The following is a 19,574-nucleotide window of genomic DNA, read 5'->3' on the forward strand; positions in this document are numbered from 1 at the left end:
TAGAAAGAGTTTGGGAGTCCTCCCTCTTCTTGGATTTTCTAGAATAGTCTGAGATGGATAGGGGTTATCTCTTCCTTAAAATTTTTGTAAAATTCTCCTGTGAAACTGTCTGGTCCGGGACTTTTGTGTGCCAGGAGCATTTTGATTACTGCTTCAATTTCACCAACTGTTATTGGTCTGTCCAGGCTTTCTCTTTCTTCTTCATTCAGTTTTGGAAGACTATATTTTTCTCAAAATTTGTCCATTTCACCCAGATTTTCAAATTTCTTGGCTTACAGTAGTTCATAGTAATTTCTTATAATCCTTGGTATTTCTGTGGCATCTGTTGTAATCTCTCTTTTATCATTTCTGATTTTATTTATTGGGGGCCTCTCCCTTTTTTTCTTGATGAGTCTGGTTAAAGCCTTGTCGATTTTGTTTATCTTTTCAAAGAACCAGATCCTGGATTTATTGATTGTTGGGAAACACCCTGTCTGGTTTCAGGAACTGTAGCCCTGCCAACAGGCAAGATGGCCCTAAGCTGGAAATAATCTAGGAGGCCTTGGGAAAACGGGTCACTGAGGAGACAAAACCTGTCTCCTTGGCAGGGGTGCACCCCCTACCTCCCTCACATCACCCTGCTTGGCCCTGAGATGGCTGGTAGTCAACAATGGATAAGATCCCTTGATGGAAGGGACAACCTAAGCCAGGCACAGCTGGTGGCCATCAGAAGCAAAGAACCTGGGGGACATGGAGAAAGGGCAAAAAGACCTGCTCCCCTTGGCTTGGCTTGAATATGGCCAGGGTCCTCATTCTATCTGAAAGAAGTATCCTTGTTTTTTGGTGGCTCCCTCCCCACGCCTGGCTCAGGCTTGAAACAATACTAGAGATAGACCTAAACTGGATCTGGAGGTTCACAGGGCAAATTAAGCCTAAGAGTAAATTCTTTAATGCATGCTTTGTTTCTCCCTCAAAAGCTATGATAGCCAGCTCATGCTGGGAAGGAAATTTACATTATTCACAGACCCTAACCCCAAACCCTTTGGCACTCTCATGTTTACTAGTCTCCTCTAAGACCCATGTAAATCGGTGTGTTCCTGTTATTTGTTTTCTTCAAAACATCACCTGTTCTCTGTAAACATTAACATACTGATGTAATGAGACACTCCTATTACCTAGCCGCACTGATAACCCTTTCAATAAAAGCCTTTGGACAAATGTCGCTCAGGGCCTTCTCCACTAGAGGGAAGAGCCACGCCCCCTCTCCTGGCAAACAGAGAAGTGTTTGCGATGACTCGTATTATTTCCCCTCATCTGTGACAACCTTGGAACAGGCTCTGAGGGACCTTCAGAGCCCACACTCCCACCTCAGCTGGCCCCGAACAATGACCCCTAGATCTAGGAGCTGTGTGATCCCCATCCACAACAACCGATCCTTTGAATTATTCTTTTAGTCTCTATGTCACTTAATTTTGCTCTGATCTCAATTATTTCCTTCCTTCTACTTGCTCTGGGCTTTGTTTGTTGTTCCTCAAGTTCTTGTAGATGTAGGGTTAGGTTGTTTATTTGAAATGTTTCTATCTTTTTTAGGTAGGCCTGTATTGCTATGAACTTCCTTCTCAGGACTGCCTTCGCTGTGTCCCATAGGTTTTAGACTGATGTGTGCTCATTTTCATTTCTTTCCAGCAACTTGTTGATTTCTTCTTTGATCTCATTATTAACCCATTCATTGTTTAACAGCATGCTATTCAGTCTCCTTAGTTTGAATGGTTTTGCGTTTTTTCCTTAAGGTTGGTTTCTAGTTTCAAGCACTTGTGGTCTGAAAAAATCCTTGATATGATTTCAATTTTCTTGAATTTGTTGAGACTTGTTTTGTGTCCTATCATGTGGTCTATCTTTGAAAATGTTCCATGTACATTTGAAAAGAATGTGTATTTTGCTTCTTTGTGATGAAAGGCTCTGTATATATTAGTTAAGTCCATTGGATCTAATGCCTTGTTCAGTTCCACAATATGCTCATTGATATATTGTCCCAGGTCCCAACAATATCTATTGTTGACAGTGGGGTATTAAAATCCCTTACTATCAGTGTGTTGCTGTCTATATCTTTCTTGAAGTCCTTCAAGATTTTTCTTATGTAGTTGAGTGCTCCTATGTTGGGTGCATACATCACATCAATGTTTCTCTCCCTCTTCTTCTTCCTCCCTTCTCTGCTCTCTAAAAGTAAGTAAATAAATAAACCTTTTTTAAAACCAGTTCTCCAGCTGCAGGGAAGCTTTGGTCCACTGTAGCCTCTGCCAAGGTCACACTGCCTTCAGAGGGAGCCCCACCCAGCAGGAGACACTCCCGAATTCCTGATCCCCAACAACAGGGAAGCATAAATCAAATGTGTGCTATTTTAAGCCATCTTTGGGGTGATATGTTATGTATTAGATAACAAGCATCTTTCACCTTTTTTGAAAAGACTGCTTATTACAATGTTCACTTAGTATCCCCAACCCCTGGCATCCTGCCTGCACTCAGAGAAAAATGTGTATCTACTCCTTTAATGACAAGCTTCTCCTCAATCTTTTATGGATACCTAGAAATAGGGGCATCATTCAACAATTAAAAAAAGGGACTCTTTAACAAAGAACCAATAGACAGCATAATTATTTAAAAAGGAGCTACTAGAAATTATCCAAAGAAAAAGTGCCTTTACATTTGCATAATTGGTTTCTCTTATTGAGTGGTAGGGAGCTACCACTGGAAGAAATACAGGCCTTGATATGTGCAGGGTACCAACGATCAACAAGGGCCAGCACTCCTGGAGGCAGGTAGGGAGCACTCGCTCCTGCCCTCTGCCAGTCTGAAGAAAGCACCAGCTTTCCCCAAACCCAGGGTCCCCACTCCCTTCCTCCCTGACGCTATAAAACTGTCAATGTTAGGGGAGCAACACACCTCCACAGAAATAAGAGAAGGTAAATAGTGGCCACAAATCCCTATCTTGTTCCCTCTGTGACAACTAGGGTGGGGCAGATTACAAGCCAGTCTCAGTTCACTCAGGGCTCACTGTCTGCAAATGCAAGGGCCTTTGCTAAAAAAAATAAAATAAAATAAAAAGAAAAAACAAAGAAACAAACAAACAAAAAAACCCCTAAGCATGTGTGGTCTACTACAGGCTATGAAGTATGCAAGAAAAGCAGCTTTTAGCCTCAGTCCCAGTTACAAGAGAGGTGCCATTTTTAAATATGCTCAATTGCCTAAGAATACCTGAAAATTGAAATAGTGACTTCAGCAGCCTATAGCAAACACTCACTCTCTTCAAACCGGCTTTTGAGGCTTCAGTAGGCACAGTAGCAGGTGCACGGTAGCAGGTACACGGCGGCATCTAAGCTTAGCATCCCTGTTGCTTTAGTTCAGTTCATTCAAACACGGCTGACTGAGCACCAGCGATGAGGACTGGTCTGCTGAACTGCAGCCCAGATCCCTGCGGCCGCCTCCATCTTCTCGAAGACCAGCTCTGCTCCGCCGAGGCAGAGAATCCCAGCATTCTCACCAGCCCTGCTTTCCCCTGTGTTGACCAACGTTCCCATATTTTGGAACAGTTCAATTTTCTGGCTGAATTTATTTACAAACAGTATACCCCTGCTTATTGAAAGACATTCAAACGCTTCCACTGCTTCAGCCTATGGTCAGGATGAGACAATAGATTTATCATAGAATCCATAATAATCCCGGCAGAAGAGGTTGACGCTGCACCGAGATACAGCTTTTCTGGAACATTGGGAATAGCTCTAAGTTCCCCATAATTCAGGTCTAACTTCCCAGAGCTCTTTAAGGGGGTCACTTAATGCAACCAACATAGTGTTGAAAAGGAAGATTCTAGAGGGTACAAAAAGAAGCCAGTGTCAACCCCCTCCACCATCGCCCCATATTCCAAGTTAATGCATCAGGGAGGAAGCTAAAGGGGGAAGAGGGGAACCTGAGGAGGGGAGGCCAGAGAACAGAGACAGGAGAGAGGAGACTGACTTGAATTCCAAAGCCCTAAGCAAATAAAGCAAAGCCTCTGGCAGCACCACCAACTTCCTGCTGTGTGACAATGCTGCCACCTTCTGACAGAAGCTGGAAATTCATGACAAAATACCTCCAATCACTGTCATTCAATTAAACACGTGATGCTGCATATTGGTACATACCAATAGAATATGCATCCCCAACCTAGTCCTAGGATCTCTTTGAACTAGAAAAACAAAATATATGCACCTTTCGAGCTCCTAGCTTTTAAAGTAGACCACCGAGTGCCTGGACAATTAGAGAAACCCCTCAATGATCTCCCTCCGCTCGCGCATGCACCCCGTGCCGATCCACCCACCAGCAGCCAGAGTCGCCCGCCTTTTGTGACAACGTGGGAAAACCTGGGAGGCCCGTGCTCAGGGAAATAAGGCCAACAGACAAAGACCAAGTCAGTACATGATTATTTATGTGTGGAGCCCCAAAATCCCCACAAACCCGTAGATGCAGGGAACAGCTCGGAGGCCTTGGCGGCAGCAGGCAGAACCAGGACTGCACGGGCTGACGCGGTGGACTGAGCCCTGGCCCGCCCGCCCGGCGCTCAGGCCTGGGCCAGCTGCTGCAGCACCGACAGCGCCCCGTACAGGGCGCACAGGGGCTTCTTGGCCCCCAGGTCCCAGGCTGACCTGGGGCTATTCAGCTCCATCTTCAGGCCGCACTCATCCAGCAGCCCGTAGGTTATGGCCACACCCTCGGCCTGGAGCGGGGCGAGGAGCGCGGGTTTCAGGGTGAAGGGAATGCTCCAGGGGTATTTGAAGTTGGGCTCCAGGATGCTCCGCACCTTAAAGAGACAGTATCAGCTGCGGCAGGCCAGCCTTGGAGGTCAGGAAGAGAGAACCTCCAGCCCCAAGAGCCAGGGGTCCTGCAGGAAAACTGCAAGGGCAGGAGCTTAGCAGGCACGTCCTGGTCCTGTCTTGTGCTCGGCGTGACCAAGGACGCGTGATTGGGAATCCTTGAGCACCGGTTCTTGAGCTGCCAGCTAGTGACGCTAACACTTACCCTGCAGAAGAGCGGTGTTTGGAATAGTATATGTGTATGCTCGTGTGTGCAACATGTGTATGTATATGCATATGTCATACATACACAGGCACTTATATATACACATATGGAGACAGAGAGCGCACAATTGGCACATGGTAACCATGTGAGGAAAGCAGAGGTGTAACTCCGATACCCTCAGCTCCCAAGCCTTGGATACATACATTTGAGAACGGTGCAGGGCCTCTGAGAGGGTTGACAAGGAAAATGAGACCTTCCCCGGGCGGACTCACGCCCACGGTCCCACGCCCAGAGGGAGATGCAGCCCAGGTTTCCCCGCGGACACACTGGGACTTCCTCTCCCTTCCCAGCAGAACCTGATTCTTCCCTCTTTCCTCAGAATCGTTCTCATCTCTGGTTCCCTCACCCGCTTCCCAGGACACTGGCCCCTGGACATTTCTCACCAGATCCCGCTGCTGGGAGAGGATCTGCTTCTCCATGGACTGGGCCAGAAGACGGTGTTGGACGTCACTCAGCACTAGGCACAGGGGACATTTGGGGAAATGGTCAGATATTCCTCTGCCCACAGTGAACTAAGAGACCCTTAGGAGGCAACCTCTAGGCAGAGGAGTAAGACTCCTTAGACGGGAGAGTCAAGTCCCCGGCCCTGGAAAGGCCCCCTCCGCCCTTGGCATGGCCTCAGGCTGCCCCCTAACGTGGCCCTGGGGGTGGCGCGCTGTACGGGGGCCTGGAATCATCCGCCCTCAGTGATGTGTTGGCTGAACCTGGGCTGAGCTTTCTAGGTCTGTGTCGTGTGGCAAGTTTTTCACACCGAGCCCTCCTGACCTTGGAGACACGTGTGAGGTGAGGGTGAAACACCATACTATTCGAAGAGCCTTGGAGGGTGGCATCGGATGCAGCCATGTGCGGGCTCTGAGGGACCAACACTGTCCCCCCCCCCCCCAATAGTCCTCCAAATCACTCTTACCCATCATGGCTTCAAGCAGGTAAAGGATGACGTCTTGTGAGCCATTCCATGCGTAGCTTGAGTCCTGTCGCAGTTCGTTTAGGATGCTGCCTCCAGGGCCATCCAAATCCCCCACGGGTTCCTGTTCAAGCTACAGGACACAGGCGTTGTTAATGAGGAGAGCAATACCACGCAATCTTGCCTGTAAGTGCTGCGTTTGTAAGTGATTAACCAAGGAGCAGGGTAACGGGTCCCCACAGCCCCAGGGGACACCTGCGAGCGCTGCACTCCCTGGGCCCGCTCCCTGGGCACAGGGCCACACTCCCCAGTCTCAGACGTCCTTTTCCAGCCCGAAAGTTACCCCCCATTCTTCGCTTCCCCACACGTCGTGGCAGTCACATCTCTGAACCATCGCCCGTGTACAAGCTTGATCAACCTTCGGTAGCAGGGGGACCCCTCACCGTGTCCATGAGGTCCTGAAGGGCCTCTCGGTCCCCAAGCATGGCCAGGAGGTTGGAGAACACAGTGTCCTTAATGGCCTTTGAGAGCTGGGCCGCTGCCATTTCTCTCCTATAAACCTCCTCTTGTAGGCGCTGAAAATCTGCCCTCGGACAATAATGCCAACCAGAAAATGAAGACAGTTCTGAGATTCGAGCATTCCTTTCCCATCAACATAAGCAAAATGCTTCGCCCCTTTTAGCAGCTGACCCCAAGCATGTCTGAAGGTGGCATCTTTGAGCTCTGGGATGGAGCTGCCGTAACAGGCTAGCAAGATGGGAAAGCTCAGGTGAAATGAGGTACGGGGTAAATGCAGAGAGGAGAGAAGAGGATTCTGGAAGGGAACTGACTAGGTACTCATTTCTGGGACACATCTGATATAATGTGGATTCTAGATTAGACTCCAGAGAAGAGAACGCTAGAGATTCTAGCATCGGACTCTAAAATGAGACTCTCAGGACAACTACATGAAGTTATGGATATAAATGCTTGGTACCACATGCAATGGCACCTGTACCCATACCCTCTAGGCCAATAAAGAATTAACCAAGGAGTGGATGTTGGGGGCTCTCTGCTTCTGCTAGGACACCTGAGGTGGCCTCAAGCTGAGCTTCTGAGAGTGAGAAGCCACTAGAATAAAAGCGTCAGGGAGGCAGGGTTTCTGTTTGGTCCACTGCCCAAGCCCCAGTGCTTGGAAAAATAGCTAAGAAGCCATCCACAAACGTTTCTTGCCTGCACTCATGAGAGAAAGAAGGGAGGAAGGGAAGGGGAAGGGAAGAGAAAGGTAGGGGAGGAGAGGGGAGGGGAGGAGAAGGGGAGGGCAAGGGGAAGGGGAGAGGGGAGGGAAGGGGAGAGGGGAGGGAAGGGGAAGGGGTGAGGGGAGGGGAAGGGGAGAGGGGAGGGAAGGGGAGAGGGGAGGGAAGGGGAAGGGAAGGGGAGGGAGAAGGGAAGGGAGGAGAGGGGAGGGAAAGAGTGGAGAATAGTGGGGTTGACTAAAGCATAAATTTAGCAGTAAAACTGTTTTCTGAGGAGGAAACTTCCAATTTGGTTTCTGAGTTTGGCAATTTCCTACCCAGCAGGCCTAAGAGTCCCTCTTAGTATACTAACACTCACCAAGTAAGAGCAGTTTCTCTGTTCTTTCTAGAAAGAGAAAAGCAAGTGGTCATCTCCCTTTCTCATCCCCCAAAGTTCTTTAGAAATAAAACCGAGGTCCCTTCCCTTACTGCCCCCACCCTCTTGCTTAACCTCTTCCCACTCCATCCCTCAGCCTTCCCCAGCCTTCCCTCCGCCACCCCCTGTTCCTGACACTGCCAACCCCTCCCACCCCACAGGAACCCCGGCCAGGCTCCAGGGCCACCGTGGAAAAGGCAGGGACACAGGGCCCTGCTCCCCAGAGGAGGGCGACGGGACCCCTCCCCAACCTCAGCAAACACACACTCACGCGTTTGTGGGATGAAACTTTCTTCGCTGCCTAGAAGGGAAAGTGAATTCCCCACCCAAGAGTTAGTCTCTGGAGACTCTCCCTCTCTCTACATTCTCCCTCCTGCTCCCCAACCCCCGTTTCCATCCACCTGCCCTTTCCCACCCAACGTGAACCTTGTCGCCCAGGTGAGGATGGTAAAGGAAGCCCCGTGGGGTTTCAGTTGGGCAAAACGGGGCCTCGTAGGGGACCACATTACATTTTCCTTGTACTAAAGTACAGAATGTTTCCTCCATGAGGCCGCTCCTCAAGACAATTTCTGGGGAAAAAAAGGAGTGATCACTTACAACAGCGTGGTCTCTGCTCCCCCCAACAGACACACACATTCCTACTCCAGACCTCCAAGGAGACAGGCGGCTGTCCCTGTGACCAGGGGCCTGTGTCTTTGTCACAGCAGGGGACACAAGGACATGGCAGAGGAGGCTGGTGGGGAAGATTTATCTGGGGACTGAGCCCCCAGCAGGTTTTTAGAGTGTCCAAGGGGGGTCAAGGGCTCAGCGGGGGCCTGAGGTATAATAAGCAGAGAACCTGCTCAACAACTCACCCTCTGGGAAGGTTTCCTCCTCATCACCTGAGCCAGGAAGAATTTCTGGAAAGGGAAACGCGAGGTCAGCAGAGCCGGGGTTACCCCTGCAGAGTCCCTCACATCCCTGCACTGAGCCCCCACACTGTCCCCTCCAGGACGGGTGTGGCAGCTGCTCTCTGGGCGGCCTGGGGACCCCCGGCATTGGGATCACCTGGGATGCGTGTGGAAACTCAGGACCCCTGCCCTCCCTCCACACCTCCTGAGTCTGGCCCTCTTAAGGGGAAGCTAGAGCCTCTGTTCTCAACAAGCACCTGGGTGATGGGTATCCGCTCTCATCGCCCACTTTACCAGGAACAGAACGGGCTTCCTTCCTGCTGCCCTTAGTCTGACGCCCCGGAGGTGCCCCCCACAAGTCCTCGGCCCGAGCCCTACCCACGTCCGGGCCCGCTTCGCATTTCACGTAGGGAAATGTTCAAAATTCGGAAACTTGCCTAATAATCCAATTTAAGTGTTTGACAGGGGACAGGGGCCCGTGAAGGAAGGAGACCAAGTGGACACAGCCCATTAAAAAGACCCCATAGCTCATGGCGTGGCAGTATCCAGGGAGAAAGGGGCTGCAAGAAAGGAATGGCTGAGTGTGTGGTCACTGGTGACCACGTGGAGTGGGTTCGCTGGAGGACAACCCTCCGTGGGTGGAGGGGTGGGCGCCAGGGATGGGGAGCAGCGTGTAGAAGGCTCTTTAGGGAGGCTGGCTGTGAGGGCACACTTGGGTGAGGGGTTTCTGAGATGACAGAGACCTGATCTTGCCGTCAGGTCAGCGGAAGGCGCAGGTGAACTGCAGAGTGGGAAGATGACTTTGGGTCAGCCACCCTCTCGGACATTTATCTCCATCGGCTCCGGAGAGAAGGGCTCGTTTCCATCCATAGATAAGATGGGTGACAGAGGAATTCTGGTTTTCCCGGAGTTACATATCAAGCGCGATGGTGGAATTATTGAACAGTTCTGCACATTGTTTTCCTCTCCGATTTGCTATGAGGATGAAATTACTTCCTGGGAGTGCAACGTTTGCTGCCCTGGGCCATCGGTTCCCCCTTAGCCCAGAATTGTAGGAACAGGCAAGTGCCACGCGCCCCCTAGTGGGGAGGAGATGACCTGCGGGCACTGCGAGAGGTCAGCCTCTGAGCCCAATTCCTTCTAGTTCACCCTTGCCAACACTTAACACAACATGCTTTTGAAGATTGAGTTGAGCCACGGAACCTAAAGATTGGAGAGTCTTCCCTCATTCTGTCTATGGCCGCTGACAGCAGGTCAGTGACAGCAGGACCCTCCCTCAACCAGACGTTACATGGAGGCTTCTTCAGGGAACAGTGTGTGTATGCAAGTGTGTCTGAGAGAAATGGAATGTGTGTGCGACGTGTGGCGAGGGCACCTCCTGACCTCGGAGGAGCCAGACCCCAGCTCTATCCGGCTGACCTCTACCTGGGACGCAGCATTTGGGCAGGGAGGGTCCAAGGACCCTGAGCTGGCTGTGTGGTGGCTGCTTCATGAAAATTTTTCTCCTGCGTGGAGTCAGAACCCCAAGCGTGTGTGTGTGTAGGGGCAGTGTGCACTTTGAGGCTCCTGAGGAGGGAGAGATGTGATACAAGTCTGCCCTGCGTGGGTAGAGCGCTACGTCTGCAGATTCGTCCGCGATTGGGCCAGTATCTAATGGGCTTCCCCGTGGGGTCACGGGGAACCCGGGAGGGCTCCGTGGCTCCCGCAGGTCCGCTGCTGAGAATGGTGGGGCCTCCAATGGAGAGATGCTTGGGATCAGAACCACGCTTTGCCCGGTGCTAAAGGCACCTTGGCGTTGGGCTCCCCTTCACTCCCTCCCCGCCTAGGACACCGTCTCTTTACCTCCCCAGAGCAGCTGTTCAGCTGGGCCCCGCGCGGAGGGGCCGTGGGTGCGGAGAACGCGTGGGCCCTGGACGCTGAGGAATGCTGCTCCCTCTCTGAACAGGTGCGGGAGCCGCGGTTTCCCGGTGGCCTCTGTCCCTCCTCGCCTCTCTTCCCAGGAGGAGCGGACCCCCGCTGCCTCCCACCCGCTCCTCCTTCAGCCTCTGCTTACCCCAGCCGTTCTTCTGGAACACCAGCTGCTCCCTCCTATAGGCCATCACCGAGCCCTTCTGCACAGTATGCTGCTTCTCTGTCGCGCTGACGGCCCCTCCCCTTCCTTCAAACTGGGAACAGAAACCAGGTATAGTAACACCGTCATACATGCGCGTGGTGTTAAAATCAAATACATGTAGAAAGGTCGTGAGACACACAATCAGCCGCCCCCTGTCCTCACCCTCCCTACTCCTGATTTCTAGTTTCTTCTCTTTTTTCCTTGCTTCATCCCATATTTACCTGCATATCCCTCTACTATTATTAATAGTGCAATGATTTGTGGGGGTTTTTCTGATTCAGTATATCTAGTCATTTTCTCTTTTTGATAATGAGGGTTTTGTTTTCCTACACTTTAAAAGAGCTGAAGCAATTGATAATAGAGAACTATCAACTCCAGCCTCCTCTAGCCTTCCATGGAGGACAAGGGAAATATCCAACTCTCGCTCCCTCTAAACGTCCTCTCACACCTGAGGGGAAGAGAGCACTGAAGTTCTTATAAGTTCACAGGCTCATTTAAAATAAATAAATAAACTAAGACCTAAGTTCGCGGAACTGCAGTATACTTTCTTCCTCATACATCTTACCACAACATCATTAAAGGCTGATTTACCAGAGTTCCTTTTATCACGCATACCATGTCCAACTTTCAACAAAAAAAATTAAAAGGCATATTCAAAGGCAGAAGAGACAGTCTGAAGAGACAGAGCAAGCTGAGAATCCGGCTCAAGTATAGCATGGATCCTGGAATTATTAAACAGGGAATCTTAGACCACTGGTATTAATTTGCTAAAAGATCTAACGGAAAACATAGACAAAATGCAAGAACAGATGAGTAATATAAGCAGAGAGATGGAAATGCTAAAGAAAAAATAAAAAATAAGTGCTAGAGAGATCAAAGGTACTATGACAGTAATAAAGAATGTCTTTGATCGGGTCATTAGTATACTGGAAATACGTGTGAGGAAAGACTTCTGCACTCAAATCAAAGAAGCAAAGAGAGAAATGACTGGGGGAAATGGAGCATAATATCCAAGAACAGTGGGACAACTACAGAAATTATAGCATACGTGTCATGAGAATATTTGACACTAATAACTGAGAAAAAATATTTGAAGCACTAATAACTGAGGATTCCCCCCCAAATTAACACCACAGATCCGGGAAGCTCAGAAACTCCAAGCAAGATAAGTAAAAATAAATTTAAAAATCTTAAACCTACAAATTCAAATTTTAAGATAAAGAGAACATATTAAAAGTCAAAGGATATTGAAAGAAGTCGGATATTTCTTGTCTGCTGTTGTTTCTTTTTTTTTCTTTGCTTAATGAATCTGTACCTTGTTCAACAGGAACGTGACAAAAAGATATTTGATAATACAAGACTCCACATCTTGCTATAAAAATATCATGGATTTCAGTTCTACCAAAAAAGTATAATCTTATTTGAATTTTTTTACTTGTTTATTATTATATAGCTCTTTCATTTACTTTCTATTGTGGTAAGAAAAAAAGTATCATACTTTATTCATTTTTAAGTGTAGAGTACAGTATTGGGTTTTCATTTTTATTTGTCTTGGATATTTTCTGATCTCCCTTGTGGTACATTCTTTGATCCATGAAGGTTCTAGAGTATGTAACTTAATGTCCTTATGTTTGTGAATGTGTCAGGTTTCCTTCTGTTAGTAATCTGTAGTTTCACTCCATCGTGGCCAGAAAAGATATCTGGTATAACTTCAGTCTTCTGAAATTTGCCAAGACTGATAGGGTGGCCTCTTGTGCAAGCTATGCAAGTGAATGTTCCGTGGGTGTGTGGGTAGAATGTGTGTGCTCCTCAGCAACATGTTTTACATGTCAGTTATGAAATGTAATTCAATTAGCCTACATGATGCTCCGCAAGGCCTCTGTTTCCTTACTGATCTTTTGCCTGATAGACCAAAACAAAGTTGCTGCAGCCAAGAACCGGGGGCGATACGCAAACCGTGTAACAACATCCCAGCCCAAGGCCAACCTTCAGAGCTGCACTGGCTGTGAACAGGTGTGACAGGGGCCCCGGACACCCAGGGGGCAGCTGGCCGCCGTGCAATGGCTCGGGGTTGTCCCCCTGTTCTCAGAAAGCCAAGTTCACCCACCCAAGCAGAGGGAAACCCAAAGCTCAATGCCAATATATCCCTTAACCTGGAGTAATGTTTTACTTGGTTCAACAATCACAGCCGTAGGGAAATTAGTTCACAATTTAGTGTTTTTCCTTAAGGGTTTAAATCTTCTAAGCAAGGTCCAATTACACATCAACTAAGCAATGTGTGAAAGCACACAAAAACTATTTAATGAATGAATTTGTTAAAGGTACTATTGTTGATTACTGGCAGTGAGCGAGTGAGGGAGCGATATAAATCCCATGTGCTCGAAGGTATTTCAGGCTCACCCCTCCATCAGTCCTTCTCAGGATGCCATGGCATTTGGGGAGGTTTGGTGTCATCGTAAAACTAGACTGTGTACAGTGCGGCAGCTACCCCTTTAGGTGTATCATATTCATTCCCATACCCAAAGCAAGTGTAATACCAGAATAATTAAACCTATTATCCTATATTATTGATAGGCGACCGCATCCCATACCTTGAGAAAAGACTTCAGAGAGAGGAAGAGTTTCCCCGAGACATCCGTGCTGCTGAGATCCCTCAGCACAGAACACTCCTGCAGTTCTACGACGTCCGACACAACATACAGTTTCGTCCCATTTTTCCGGCACTTCTTCAGAAACAATGGCTCTGGGTCCATCACATTCCTGGGGTGGGGGTGGGGCAGGGAGAGGGTTGGAGTGGGAAGAGATGCCTTCCTGGGTCACCCTGGGCTACCGTCCCGCAGGACCTGGAAGGGCTGCAGGGACTTTGGTTTTGACAGGGGGTCCCTCCGTGGGTAGAAGGATATTGGCACATGGGTTAGGTTACCAAGGAAAGCAAACCATCTTTGCTGTGCTGGGGCCGGGGTGGGGTGCGGGGGGCTCCCACTTCTTGATGGGCGCGTGGGAAGGAGAGCACGCTTGCCGTTTTGTGAAAGGCATCCGCGTTTCCCAAATCACAGGGGTCTTGTTCGGGGCTGGTTTACAGACGCCCAGTGTACCAGGGCCTCTGCCCGGAGAGGCTGGAGGCAGACGGAGCGCGTGGCCGGCGAGAGTCCTGAGGAAGCCCCGCTGCCAAAGCTGGGGCCCACAGTCACCACCATCCGGAGGCGCAAGCGGAGCGGGATGGGCAGCAAACAGGTAAATAGGATGAAGCAGGGGAGAGTCTGGTGGTTTTTCTGACCAGCACATGGGGGTGTTTATAGGTGAACTGTCCTGGGTAGGTGGCTGGTAGGGCTGCCTGAAGACACAGGCCTGGGCAGGGGACAGGACAGGGGCCGAAGACAGAGCTCCTCTCCACCGCAGTCTGAGACTCCGCTCTGGCTCTTCCCAAGGCCCCACGGGGGTCGGCGCCCTGGGGAGCAGCCCAGTGCCATACTGAGAGACCCTCCCGAGGCTTTCCAGTGGGGGAGGCCATGAGCCTCCAGCGGGGATTTTCCCGCCGCCCTGTGGCGGGAATTCAGGGCCCTTGGGGGTACCCAAACCACTGACCGTGTCTCTCAGAGGTTATGTTGTCTGACATTTACTTACACCCAAGCCTTATTTTGTCACCTTCATCCTGGTTGGCTAAGCTCCCACCTCACTGACTTCCCGCTGCTCCTAAAAATGACAAGCTCTGTCCTGCCCTGTCCTCTGCTGTCCTGTCCCAGGGCTTCAAAGCCTCCCCTGGACACCTTCCTCCTGCTCTGCTTCTGCTGTTCTTCAGGGCTGCGTTCAACCGTTCGCTCCACAGGGCGACCTAAATAGCCCCCTCCCCACCCAGCCCTTCCCTCACAAACTCCTACTAACCTCTGGGCTCCGTCACAACCTGCACCCGCCTCTGGGTGAAACATTTTATGTGCCCCACATCCATTTATTAAGTCTCCAATTGCCTTCCTTTTCACATTTCAAGTTTTAACGTCAGGATTATTTTGTTAGTGGTGGTGCTAGAGAATAAGACATATCCCTAAATTTGGAGCCTCAAACTGCTGAATTTTCTACAAAAAATTTTCTTTTCCTTTCCTGCAGCTAGAGAAACCCAAATACTCTTTTGCACCGTAAGCAGTCTTTGGAAATGTGAGTTCTAATAAGAGTCTTACAAGGCAGCAGAAATACAGAGATTGCACCCTGGCCTGTCAAAGTAACTTTTGTTCTCTAACTAGCCTGTGCTTTTTAACGAGTTGTTTATGTTAGTAATTTTTCATTCATAGAAATATGATTTAAATTGAAATATCTGTTTCTAAAAGGCAGAAATATTTAAATTCCTTATTAAACCCTTAGACGCAGGGGTATCCAACCTTTTGGCATCTTTGGACCTCACTAGAAGAAGAGCTGTCACATACATTTATTTTACATGACCTTTAAACACATAATCACAAAAAAAATCTCATAAAGTATTAAGTAAATTTATAATGTTGTGTTGGGCCGCATTCCTAGCCATCCTGGGCGGCATGCAGCCCACGAGCCGCGGGTGGGACGCCCCTGATAGAGGACCATTGAAGGCTGGTCTTCTCCCCCTTGGCACCGAGTTAAATTAAACCCTAGGACACTGAGGCATACACACTTTATTTAAACAAAGCATTTCAGAGCCTTCATCTCACTTCGATTAATGTTTTGATAACTTATTTTTTTAAAATGCTTACTTTCTTGCTGACTGCCTGTCCCCTGCCCCGCTAAACATGTTCCATTTTAGGACAGAGATTATTATCTGTCTTGTCATTAGGCTTTTCTCGCCACAAAATGGCCTAATTATGGACCATTGCAGCTTTAATAAATACTTATCAGATAGCTGGCACCCAGTAGCTCAATGAAAGAATGAATGAATGAATGTACACATCCCCAAGAAGAGTAGCAGAGCCTGGGATGTCATTGTCTTCATTCTGAGCCTCAGGGACAAAAATCTATTGGTGCCTCCAGAGCTTGGGGGCTGTTGACCAGACCCTTCCCCTCCTGGGGCCTCACCTCTTCTGAAGGTCTCTCCAGGTTTTGAATGGGGTGCTAACAGTCTTATAATGGAGGGAGAATTTTTGGTGCTTAGTAGTCTCTCCCGAGAGGCTCGCCTCTGCCTCAGCATTCACACTTGCACCCATATCAAGCTTCCATATAGTTTTCATGTCCAAGACGCCCAGCTTTTCCACAGGAGCATCTGGAAATAGACAAGGAGGCCTGAGGGTTAGCCAGCAATTCACTCTGGAACAGCTGGCTAACAGAATGGAAAAGAACTGGCTGAGTCCTAGCTTGCCCCAACTCACCTACTCAATTAAATCTCTCTGCCAAGAAGTTCACTCATCAGTAAGGAATACTTGGAGTTTAACTTACTCCTGAGGACAAATGCCTGAATCCACTCAGGGGCTGAACAACAGGGATGGTGTCCTGACCCTAAGAAGTGATGACATCCCTTGCACCCGGGCCCAGGAGATACACAACATCATCTTTCCAGGCACAGCATCAACCCCCGGATGCAGCTCACACAGCAGAATATGTTTGGGATTTGGACAGAGAAACACTTGGCCTTGAGTCCGAGTTCTGCCAGTTCCCTGCTTTGTAACTAGGAACAAATGATTTTATAAGCTTTCATTCACTGTTATGTAAAATGGGGATCATATTCCTCACTCAGGAGGCTGCTCTCAGTATTAAATGCAGCTGGGTTCATACTTAGGAACTTCTCAGATACTCCTAGTCCCTTGCTCCTTGCCCACAGCCGACGCCGATCCTTTGTGGGTGTCCAGCATGTCTTGCAAGCTGTACCCCTTCTCTCTGCACCCTTGTTTCACTGTCCTTCCCTCCTGTGCCCCTAGCTGACAATACCTGGCAGAACACCTGGCTCAAGAATGTCCATGAGGGAGATGTTCAGTGGAACTTCAGGCAGTTTCCAAAACAGTGACTTATCCTTCCTCTTCTGTATTAGAGAAAACCGATGTATTCTGTTGGCATCCATGATGCCCTTGACGGGCCTGAGTTCTTTGTCTCCAAGCTCTTTGACCAGTGTCTCAACAGTGCTCTCAAAAATGGAGGGCATGTTGCTGGGAACAGATAGAAGGGAAGCAGAAAGATCAGGTGAGTCTCACAGGTAAGATTAAATGAGTTTCGATCATCATTCAGAGGGAGTTGACAGTGACTTGACTATTTCATAGGCCTTTGTCACATCTACACAGTGACGTAACATGCACATACAAGGACCCTTGTGTCGCCGGAACGGGCCTTAGGTCTTCCCTGGGCAACTCTCCAGCAGGACGATCTTTAGTGAACAGGGATGACACACGTAGCCTGGAGTCCCTGCCAGGTCAGGGACCAACGAGCCCTCCCTTAATTTACTGAAAGTGACAAAAAGGTGGGAAATTTCCTTCTGAAATTAAATGTACCCACGTTGTTAGGCCACTACAGTTCAGATCAAGCCAGCCAGATCGTACCATTGTTAGCCGCCCCCCCGCCCCCGCTCCCCGCCAAGGACTGATTTTTACGTCTGTGTGAGTTTCCTGTGTTTGGTGCTGCAAAACCCGTGTTTTTTAAGATTTTATACATCCTTACTGTAACTGAAGTAGAGCAAGAGCAGCCTTCACAAAGATGCGCATGCGACGGTTAAATGAAGAGCCCAGAAGCCTGCTTTGTTGTGCTCAGCGGACCGTGGTTCACTGTAAAATTATGACCTGCCCCGTTTCTCCTAAGTGTCAGGGGCCTGGTAGAGGTAGTCACCACCAACCCGGACAATACTCCCATGGGGCTTTTAAACGCTGTCGGTATCAGCCGGAGGGCAGAGGTGGACTTTTCAGCCCTCAGCCCTCCACAGCAACACCGGTTTGACACCCCCCTGGCCAGGAGCACCTCTGTGGGAGCCCAGAGGCCAGCAGGGAGGTCTCAGTACTGCTCCAGGCACCTCCTGGAAAGGTGCGCTGAAGAGGGCAAGCAGAGCGGTGTCCTTTGCCCCCGTCCCCCTCCTCCGAGGCAGCACCCAGTTCAGGCCAAGGCTCACCCCTTGGCCCCCGGCATCTCCCAGGGGGGAAAGTGAGAACCCGGTGAGCACCTGGATTCTCTAGGTGTGCAGGACACGTCGAAGAGGCCTGCTTCTCCTCCATCCCACCCTAACAAGGAGGCGGGTTGGCATGGCTGATGGCTCTGAGGACGGACAACGTCCGTCGATAGATGAGCAGATAAAGAAGACGTGGTACGTGTATACAACAGAATACAACTTAGCCACAGAAAGAATAAAGTCTTGCCACTTGCAAAAACATTGATGGATCTAGAGGGTGTTATGCTCAGTGAAATAAGACAGAGAAAGACAAATACCATATGCTCTCATTTATATGTGCAGCCTAAAATAAATAAATAAACAGACAGACACACAGACACAGAGAATGAGATGACACTCGCCAATGGGGAGGATGGGTGAAAACAAAGGCTGTATCAAAGATACACCCCTTCACTTTGCATGCTGCATGTTGTTACCCAGAATTCTTCTTTATTTAGGAAGAAGTGCCCACTTTGGGGGTGGGGAGGCCTCACACTGAAACAAACCCCAAATACCTCTACTGATCTCGCAAACCCATTCTGAACATTTCTGTCTCTTACCATAATATCTTCTCTTCTTATCCACACCCTGATCCCCGGTTAGAACTTACCAGATTGTGTATTGCTTTGTCTAACAGAGAAAGATTCCAATGAGCCGAGCTCCTTCCAGTCTCCAAACCACCCAATGTCAGACAAAATCCAGAAAACAGAGGAACGCTCGTTGTGTTTTCTTTCCACCAGCGGGTCCCTGCCTCAATTTCCAGTGCAATGTCCTGGAAAAATAAGCATATGAGGGGCCCCTGTCTCCTCCAGAAGACCAGGTCTGGCGCTGAGCTCTGGGTCATGCAATCTTACCTCTCAAGCCCTCAGCTGAAGTCCACAAACTGCAATCAGACAGCACTTATATACGTGCAACACTGTCACACAGCAGAGTAGAGATCTCCGGAAGCAAAGCGTGTCTCTTCCCGACACATAGAGAACTGGCTGAACAAGTCAGACGTATGGATTCATTCACAAATGACTGACTGTTGCACAACTTATTTAGCTTCTTTCCAAACTGGCCCCTTGACAGCTGAGCTTCATGGCCAGGGGAGCTATGCATTCTCTGGTTGGGGAGAAGAGGTTTAAACCATTTGCTCTCATGTGTACTTGGTCAGAGGAGATAATGTCTTGCAATTCACTGGCTGGCTATAAATTGCTCAAACTAGTCCTGTTTAATTTTCTTTTCTCAGTTTCCCCATTCCACTCACCCAAGAATTTTCCTAGCTTCTTACTATCTTGTCTCAATACGCCATTTTACATGCTCTGTATGTAAAATGTAACTGCGGATCCGCAAGAAAGATAGAAATAAGCTTCAGGACAAAGGACAGATACATGCAGGACCCTGGGCAGAGCCTCTGTACAGTCAGAATTAATGTTTTTTATGCCTCCTGTGTGTCAAGTCCTGTGCAATCCCATCTTACAACAATTTTTAATGGCAAAGAAAATGGAGGTTTTTTTAAAAGGACAAAACAACTTGCTCCACACCCTTCTTCTTTCTAATTACTTCTGTAATCACTCCAGTAGCCTTATGGGATTAAGGGACATGCCCGCGGGAGCGGAAACTGTAGGGGCAGCAGGCCGCACCGGCAAGGTTTTTGTGGTAGCCCAGAACTGATGCTCCGAATGGAAGCTGACAGTGTTTCACAGCATATTATTTTTTTCTTCCTTTCAATATCCATGAAAGTCCCCACACCTGCCCTTCTCCTACTGGGGACTCTGATAACCACTCCCTTTGTTCAGAGCTCACAGCTGTGCTTGCTACATACCTCCAGATCAAATGATTTCCCCAAATTGAATGTATTTCTAT

General features: G+C 49.0%; 1 protein-coding gene across 1 annotated transcript; it reads right to left on the reverse strand.

The window, feature by feature from the left end:
- Positions 1 to 4,573: 4,573 nt before the first annotated feature.
- Positions 4,574 to 16,739, reverse strand: LOC129084441 (gasdermin-C-like). The gene is made up of 10 exons (XM_054590685.1): positions 16,529 to 16,739; positions 15,683 to 15,866; positions 13,240 to 13,408; positions 10,589 to 10,700; positions 8,500 to 8,544; positions 6,686 to 6,742; positions 6,439 to 6,578; positions 5,999 to 6,128; positions 5,475 to 5,548; positions 4,574 to 4,813 (listed from the first exon to the last, which is right to left on the reverse strand). The coding sequence occupies exons 1-10, from the start codon at positions 16,737 to 16,739 to the stop codon at positions 4,574 to 4,576; spliced, it is 1,362 nt and encodes a 453-aa protein (XP_054446660.1).
- Positions 16,740 to 19,574: the final 2,835 nt, after the last annotated feature.

The sequence above is a fragment of the Pteronotus mesoamericanus genome, unplaced genomic scaffold (assembly GCF_021234165.1).
Source record: "Pteronotus mesoamericanus isolate MK-2021 breed Mesoamerican mustached bat unplaced genomic scaffold, CSHL_Meso_final scaffold_174, whole genome shotgun sequence".
NCBI lineage: Eukaryota > Metazoa > Chordata > Mammalia > Chiroptera > Mormoopidae > Pteronotus > Pteronotus mesoamericanus.